This window comes from Carya illinoinensis, chromosome 14 (assembly GCF_018687715.1).
Source record: "Carya illinoinensis cultivar Pawnee chromosome 14, C.illinoinensisPawnee_v1, whole genome shotgun sequence".
Lineage (NCBI taxonomy): Eukaryota > Viridiplantae > Streptophyta > Magnoliopsida > Fagales > Juglandaceae > Carya > Carya illinoinensis.
In genome coordinates, this window is record NC_056765.1 from 16798651 (window position 1) to 16807994 (window position 9344).

At 37.5% G+C, this 9344-nt stretch overlaps 1 protein-coding gene across 1 annotated transcript; it reads left to right on the top strand.

Annotated features, from left to right (window-relative positions):
* The first annotated feature begins 3870 nt into the window (after positions 1–3870).
* LOC122293641 lies at positions 3871–6266 on the top strand. The gene is made up of 3 exons (XM_043102167.1): positions 3871–4466; positions 4617–4938; positions 5391–6266. Exons 1-3 carry the CDS (start codon positions 3871–3873, stop codon positions 6264–6266), a joined length of 1794 nt encoding a protein of 597 aa, XP_042958101.1.
* Positions 6267–9344: the final 3078 nt, after the last annotated feature.

Below are 9344 nucleotides of genomic sequence, written 5' to 3' on the forward strand. Positions count from 1 at the left end.
TTGATGCTAACTATGAACAAGAGCTAAGCATATAAGAGGCATATAATGATTTATGTGAATAAGTGGTCAAATTGAAAAAGCTTAACAAGAGGTTGTACAATAAACATACAGCAGTGAAGAATGAAAAGAACAACCTCTCGAAAGTATTGAGAATTTTTGAAGGTAAGACATCGAGATTGAATGTTTAAAAGAATGCACTGTCCATTCCTTAAGCTGAAGCATCTCTTTATTTTGTGCAATCAACTTTGTATATTAACCTTATGGTTCATCTTGACAATTTCAAATTATAATGAACTGTGAGGAACTTACTTTCACATTCTTTATTATTATGTTCCATAATTGTTTAGAGGTGCTCACCAAAGGGGGGGAGTCCATGCCTTAAATTGACTAATACCAGTTGAACCTAGTTCTAAAAGCTAGAGATCTCCCCTTGCTGAACATAAATGTTTGATCCATATAGCAAAAGTCAATGTTTATTCATTGTAGAAAAAGACAAACACCCTACAGAGATTTGTCCCTTAAGTCCTTATAGAAATAAAACTGTTGCTCTAATCATTGTAGAAAAAGATGAGCAACAAAAATGGACATATCAAGGGTTGTGCAATCTTGTATTTAAAGGAGATACTCTTTTAAATATCTAGACCCTAGTATAAAATTTGACTTTTAAAATGAGAGACACTCTCTTGGGAGTATCTATGGGAGGAAAGAAAGAAAGAAATAAATAAATGGGAATGGAAAATATATATAGATGATTCCTTGTAGTAAGTATTCTCATTCACACACTCAAATGAACTTTGTTATTGAAGGACTTATGAGGTGTGAGCAACCATTGTGATTGCAGCAAATAAGAGAGTGCATTTTATTTTGGCTGTGCGAGTGACACGATGCTTGGACTTGTGATGCACTTAGGCATGTACATTAACTCAATTTTTTTTTTTAAAAAAAAAAAGAGGAAAATGAATTTTTAAAAATATTTTTTTGGGTCAATCAGTTGTAATATTCTACTTTTATATTCTTTGTTTTGTTGGGTTGTTTGGTATATTTATTTTTTGTTATTTTGCATTCTGCTGCACAAGTCTGGGAGGTGTGTTTTGGTTTCAATAGAAATGTGTTTGAACTCAATGTTTAAGTCCCAGGGGAACTCGGGGACTCTAAGCCATAGGCTCGTGCATGGCATGGGAAGTCACTTAGTGACTTAAGTCGTGTAGAGTTTTGATAGACACTCAGCCACCCACCATCCCTATATGTTCTCTTATAGCACTCACATTTTCACTTTACACGCCTCTCTAACTTTTCTTGCTCTAGCTGAACACTACTTTCCACACCACTAGTGTTTTGAAGCACTTAGGCCCTTCAAAATTGCATAGACCTTCTCTCTCCTTGATTCCAAGTCACGGTAAGTGCCCTTCTCATCTATCTCCTCTTCCATTCTAATTTTTGGGCTCGACGCACATTTATTTTGGAGAGTGTTGGTATTTGTTTTGATTTGGGAATTGTGGCTTGGAGTTTTGATGTTTGGGATGTGAAGAAGTGTAGTCTCTTGAGTGGGTCTGATTTGTCAATATATTTATGATGGATTTGGTGGGTTACAGCATTATGCATTTCGGTTTTCATGGTATGCCCACCAAGTGTTTGACTTTTTTCCTTCAACCAAATCTTCTCAAGCATTTGGTAAATTGTTTTACATGCATTCATATTCATACATTAGTTCTATCTAAATGCATGGTTGAGTTGAGATCAAATGGTATTTTGACAATGTCAAATCAAGGAGTATCATCTTGTCTTTTACATAGCGCACATAGATTTGGATCTCATTCATTTTGATTATGACAGTGTCACTGACCCTTCACAGAGGAGATTCACAGATGACAAGGTGGTGCATCTATCATTGGAAATGCAGCAGGTGCTGGAGAATGTCATGGACTCTGATATGGAAAAATAGTGATCATTGTCATATTAGTGACAAAAAGGGGGAGTGGAGAGAAGAGTTTAGCAGATTCAGGGGGAGCTGAATATCTTTTGAGAGTGAGTTGAACGAATTTACTAAAATGAATTTGTTGAGGGGGAGTTGAGTGATTTTTTTTTTTAATTTTTATTTAAGATGGTTTAATATTCAGGGGGAGAACTAAATTCAAGTTTGCAAGAATTACTTTAGAAAGTTTTACTTGATGGTTGATTTCATTTAAGTTTATTTTTGCTGGATATAATTTTGATATTAAACTAGAACATGCTTAGACTTTGAATTCGATTTTAAATCTTGTAAATTTTAGTAGTACTAATCTTAGTCACTGTTCTATGTCAATAATTTGTTATTCTTGATTATTTGCTTGGAATTTCTACTTGGTTTCTTGGTTTACTGGTTGTGTTTTGACAATTCTATATTAGATTCATTGAAAGGTGATTTTGTCACCAATCTGTCAAAGCGGGTGATTGTAGATGCAATAGTTTGGATAGGATTAGGTGACTAAGATGATAGAGTTTATCTTATCTTTGGTTTTGTAATTTAGATAAATGTAAATTACCTTGACTTTTTCTGTAACTTTTTTGATTTTATCTAGAAGTTATTAGGAAGTGTTTTCAATAAGTCAAGAGTGTGAAAATAGAGTTCTAAGGATTCTATAATTATTCAAAATTGAGTTTGAATGGGAAACTACTACTGCTAAGAAGATTTAGTGCCAAGTGTCAACATTCCATTAGAAGAGTCCCTCGCGACAAAGTCGCTCCGTCAACATAATCCTACTACAATTGAAACTGCTTTCAAATTTTTTATTTAAGGGATCCTATTGGTTAGGATCTGTAGAGATTCAGTAATGGATATTTTTTTAGAGCACTTTTGATGCATATTTTCGTGAAAAAATTCCTTGGAGAATTTTCATGTTGTTTCTCCAAAAAAGTGTGACCGTTGATCTAAGATTGAGATATTGTGATAGTAATTTAGCCACTGGAGTTCTAGTAAGGAAGTCAATGTTTGAAGATCATCAAAAGTTCTAGCTACTACTACAGTAGAGACAAATGGGTTGTTTGTCATGTCAAGTAAGACAATCAATTAACAAAGGTTTTGTAATTGAGAACTTACTTGTAATTGACTTTCAAATAATAAAATTGACTTTTCTATATTTGGCTACCCTGTAAGATTTTACCTTTAAAAGTTCTTTAAAGGATTTGCCTTCATTACCAATCTTGGTGTTATACAATTTATTTACTTTATGTTATCGATTAATTATTAAAAAATTGCATGACTGACGACCAACCAATTAGTTGAGTAAATTGGTAGATATTTCTGTTTATATACAAGGGTACATAGGTAATTTCACTTTTCAATCCCCCTAATCCTTGAATAAAAGTTTTTGGATCTTTTTTTCTTAAGGTCTTGGAAGATTGTTATAGGAATGGCAAGACTATTCTGTATACATCGGTAGGACTTCAGAAACACGAATCCATGAAATTATTAAAAGCATTTCTTTGTAGGTATATATGTCACATGTAAACAAACACTTCTTTTTTAGGATACTCCAAGAATGGTGATACTAGGGACTATTCTGTGAATGGCTCTAAAGAAAATCGTATTTTCGGGGCAATTAATGCCGTCTCAATCATTGCTTCCACATATGCCTATGAAATTATCCCTGAAATATAGGTATGGTTGAGCCACTGCTTTCATTTTTGTCCCTATTTTAGTGAAATAGCAATCTGTTTCACATCTAACTACAAAATATTCGACGAAGAATCAACAAGATTCAGTGAAGGTCTGGTCCTCTCCGTAAGGTAGAGGTTTTCTGCTTTGTCTCTGGGCAAAGCTTACGTCTCTTGAACGGAAGTTCATAGAGTGGTGACCAGAGAACTTGTGATTCTTTATTTCTTTTTTTACTAATGGCCGACGAGCTAGCATTGATATGGAGCTCCCTGAAACTAACAGAAGAGGAGCAACAGGAACTGGTCCTGCCAGAGGAAATTATCCAGTCCATAAAACTGAGAAGAAGTCACTGCATCTTTGCCCTCAACCTGAATGATAGAAGTGTTAACCGAGAGGCATTCAAGTCCACAATGGCTAAGGTGTGGAACTTGGAAGGTTGGATCACCTTCAAGGAAATAGGTTTCAACAAGTTTCTCATAGAATATCAACTGCTTTCAGATAAAAGGAAGGTGCTACAAGGTAGACCATGGTCCTTTGACTGGCACCTTATATGCATGAAGGACTTCGAAGGTGACCTGGCCCAAAACGAGATAATCTTCAAGACAGAACCATTTTGGGTACAGTTACATAATGTACCATTCGCAGTTATGAATGCAGAACAAGGAGAGAAACTTGGCTCCGTAATTGGAAAGGTTCACAAAGTGGAAACAGATGATCAGGGCTGTGGGTGGGGAAGGCACCTCAGAATAAGGGTGGATGTCGACATAAACAAACCTCTCCCTAGAGGAAAGATGATCAAAGTGAGAGACAAACAGTGCTGGATTTATTTCAAGTACGAACGTCTCCCAAATTTCTGTTTCAAATATGGGCAACTTATGCACATGGAAGGCAAGTGCTCAAGTCAAAACACATCCAAGCAATCCCAGGATCAGTATGGTCAATGGATGTGAGCCTCTCATGTTCCTTCCCATAATTTCTCAAGTAAGAGGTATGGTGGATCATCGGAACAGTCCTCACAAGACAACTCCTCTCCGGTGCAACCAAAGGCAGCAGAGGCCCAGAAGGACAACTCGGGATGGTCCAGCTTAGGTGCAGAGGGGGAAGCTACCAGTCAGAACACTACAGTGGGAGATCAGAAGCATGGAAGAGGCCTTACCCCGACATGTCAGGCTGACCAGACATGGAACAGTTCAGAATTAGAAGCCAGCTGTCCAGCCAAGTTTCACGAGGGTCTCTCTCAGCAAGAAAACATAGAAACCAAAAGAAAAGAGATCCCCCATCCTTCCTCAAGACCTCTGACACAGGTAAGTAACACTAGCCAAGTCTTACCTTAGAATAGTGATATGTGTGTAGAGCATAGTACACCACCAAACACCTCTAGTAACTACAAGCCAGACAACTCTGTCCTTTTTAAAGAAAATGTAGCACGGGAAAGTGGAAGTGGAACTAGAGAGGGTGCTAAGTGGAAAAGGAAAGCTAGGGAACAAGTTCCCATCCTAGCTGACATCACTAACCAACAACTCATACCCACCCTTTCCCCGAATCTCAAAAGGGTAGCTTTTGGTACTAAGACCAGATCCAGAAACAGATTATCAAAGAAACAGAAAATTGAGGTAGCAACTGTTTTGAAACCAAACAATGAACCAGAGGTGGTGGCTGTGTAACAGCCCCACCTATCCAAATGATTTGCTTAAGTTGGAATTGCCGGGGGCTTGGGAACCCCCGGACAATTCATGAGCTTCTCCAACTGGTGAAGACTAAGACCCCACACCTGGTTTTTCTTATTGAAACCAAGTGCTCTAGTGAAAAGATGGAAACAATTAGAGTTAAAATGGGTTTTGATAATTGTTTTGCTGTAAGGAGTGTTGGAAGAAGTGGTGGTTTAGCCCTCTTGTGGAATTCAAGTATAGAGGTGAAGGTGGATACCTACACCAACTGGCACATTTCAGTTTATGTAAAATTGCCAAATATTGATAAGTCATGGCTTCTAACGGGGTTCTATGGTCATTCTAATACTGCTAAGAGGTCTGAAACTTGGCAAATTCTTAAAGCATTAAAACCAGCACCTCAAGTCTCGTGGTTGTGCTTTGGTGATTTTAATGAAATAACTTGTTTGAGTGAAAAATATGGGGCAGCTATAAGACCATATAAGCAAGTTAGGGAATTCAGACAAACCCTAGCACAATGTGAGCTAAATGACTTAGGTTTTCAGGGGGATAAGTATACCTGGGCAAATAATAGAGAGGGAAGCAATTTCACCAAGGAGAGACTTGATAGTGTACTTGGGAACTCCTCCTGGATTGACAAGTTCGAAGACCACTCAGTGCAGCACCTAGCTACTTACTCATCAGACCACAAGCCTCTTTTGATAACCTTGCAAACAAAGAATAACAGGCCAAGGAAAAAAAGAATTTTTAGATATGAAGCCAAATGGAGAACAAAGGAAGGTTGTGAAGCACTCATCAAAAGATCCTGGGAGGATATCCGAGGGTCCAAGGACAAAATTGGTAGTACATTGCAAAGTTTGAGAAACTGCAAAACCTGTCTAAAGAAGTGGAGCAAAGACCAGAACAAGAAAGACAAAGCTACCCTACAGTCAAAAACTAAGATGCTAAACCACCTAAAAGACTAGAATGAAGGCTAGAATTATGATGAGATCAGAGCTATTCAGAAGGCAGTGGACCAGTTATTAGATGAGGAAAATATAATGTGGAAACAAAGAGCAAAACAGAACTGGCTTAGGGAAGGTGATAGAAATACTTCCTTTTTTCACAAGTGTGCAAATCAGAGGAGAAAGTACAACTCCATCACCAAGATTCGAAATGGGGCATGGCAGGAGGTAACTAGTAAGGAAGGTATAAGTGGTGAGATACAAAATCATTTCAAAGCAATCTTCACCTCTTCCAAACCAAATAGCATGCAAGCTTGCCTGGAATCACTTCCTTGCAAAATTACTACTGGAATGGCAGAAGTGCTAGGCCAGGATTTTACAGAAGTGGAGGTTAGGGAGGCTATATTTAGTATGAACCCTTTGGGCTCCCCTGGGCCAGATGGGTTTCCAGCAGTGTTTTTCCAAGATCATTGGTCGATAGTAGGTCCAAGAATCACACAAGCAGCTCTCTCAGCCCTGAATGATAGCAGGTGGTCTAATGGAGTGAATGAAACCTTTATTGCCCTTATCCCCAAGAAAGCAAACCCTCTGCAGGTGGCAGATTTTAACCTATTAGTCTCTGCAATGTTTTTTACAAAATCATTGCAAAGACTATAGCCAATCGGCTAAAGGTAGTGTTACCAGACCTCATATCCCTTACACAGACAGCCTTTGTTCCAAACAGGCAGATCACAAACAACATAATTGATGGGCCCCAAGGCGAACCAAGTCTTACGAATCAATCACAAGATTAAGAGCCACAAAGATCAAGGGAGCAATGCAAGAATTGGTACAATTCAATTGGGATGAAGCTAGCAAGAGCCCAACACTCACGATGGGCTTGAAAGAAGACGAACCAGTTTTGATCCACTTGATCCAAGCTATGAAAGACACGACTTGGGCCTATTGTTATTGAAGGCCTTGGACTTATTCATTTCATTAAAAGAGCTTATTTTGTTAGTTTAGAATAAGTGGGCTTGAGGATGTCAGCCCACACACGTCTTATTTTTAATGAACTAGGGTTTTTGGGAAGGCCTTGTATTTTGGCCAAGGGCATATTGGAAAAGTTATTATTTTATTTGAACTAGGGTTTTAGATGTTACTGAGCGAGACACTGTTCACGCTACAGTACCCGCGACACTATTCCTTTAGGGTTTTTGGGATTTGTTTATTTAAACCACTTGTAGCCTCATTTGATGATGTAAGACATTTTTTATTGAATTTTCATTGTGAGTGAGTTTTCTCCTCTTGTTCTTAATTGAACTCTTGAACTTATCAAAGGTAAATCACAAGCTTTGTGGCGTTCCTCCTTATAATTTGGGTTCTTGAGACAAGATTTCATTGGGTTTAGATTTTAATATAATCTAGGTTCTTGAAACGAGTTCTCAACGGGTCTAGATTCTCCATCCATAGACTTGAGTTTGGTGTTCTTGGGTTTGTTTTCCAATATTGTTGTTGGGTCTCAAAGCGAGTCGATTGAGGTTCACATCATTTGGTAATCAGAGCAAGGTTTCCAATCAAGTCTGATTCTATCTTTATTTATTGTATCGTTAATTCTAGGGCTTCATTGTTCTAGGGTTGCACAACAAAAAAAAAAAAGGTGCAGAAATTCGAATTTCCTAGGGCTGCCAAATTATTCTATCTTTTGGGTTTCATGTTCATCATCATAGGGTGACTAAATTCCTTGTTTGAGAGTTGCCAAAATTTACACCATCTAGGGTTTGAAATTTCTAGGGTTTCATTGATTCCCTTCTATTTCCTTGTCAATTTGTATGTGTTTGAATTCAATTGTTTGATTATCACAATTGAATATTTCTGTTTGTGGTTGAATTGTTGAGAAAAGAAAAGGAAAAAAAAAAAGGAAGGGAAAAGAAAAGAAAAGAAAAGAAAGGAAAAGAAAAGAAAAGAAAAAAAAAATTCGAAAAAAAAAAGGCAAAAAAAAATCCAAAAAAAAACAAGGAAGAGAAAGAAAATGATTTTGGGTATAGTTGTTTGAAATACTTTGCCATATGAAATTGAGTGGCTTGGCATTGATTGAGCGTTATCTTTAAAGGGGCTGAATACATTTTTTCTAGTTGGTGTCTTGTTTTGTATTACTATTTTCCTCGTATAATTTCCTTGATTCTAGTGTCATTGTTGTTCCTTCTGTTTTTCTCTTGTTCTTGTTTCTTGAATCTAATTGCTAGTTGGGATTAAACAAGGTTGCTTTGTCTTGATTGAGTTCAATTAGTTTTGAAAGAACTTGAGTGGGAAAACTCTTGAGGTAAAAGGCAAGAGAGTGTGAGATCATTATCGGAAAAAAGCCAATTAAGAGTGAAACATGAGTGGAGTGTCATTTTTTGAGTGTAAACACGTGAGGGGAGAGCGTGTGAGGTCTTTTTCCACTAACATTCTTTTTTGTGCAGCACATACGATGTCTCATTAAAGTGACTCATAACCAAAGGGGATGTCAGACAATTCATTCTTTTTGTTGTAGTCCATGCAACAAAAGTTTGAAAGGTTAAATTTGAAGTTGGGGGAAGTGAGGGATAAGATGGACCAACAAGGTGCATTGATTAGAAATTTGCAAAGTGGGAAAGATAGGAGAAGACGTGAGCCTAGTATTGAGAATAAGTACAATAAGAATGAAGAGTATGAAGAGTCTCTTGTTGTTAGGCGTGCTCCCAATACAGAATTTAAGATGGATGGTATAGAGCCGCAAAGAGAGAACATTTTTTTACTAGATGCCACATCAACAACAAGGTATGTAGTATGATTATTGATGGAGGGAGTTGTACTAATGTTGCTAGCACTACTTTAGTTGAGAAATTGAATTTACCTACTTTGAAACACCCTAAACCATACAAGTTGCAATGGTTGAATGATTGTGGGGAGGTTAGAATAAATAAGCAAGTGCTAGTTTCTTTTTCAATTGGGAGGTACAAGGATGAGGTACTTTGTGATGTAGTGCCTATGCATGTTAGCCATATTTTGTTGGGGAGGCCATGGCAGTGTGATAGGAGACTGATCTAGGATGGGTTTAGAAACATGTACAGCTTTGAAAAGGATGGAAAAAGAATC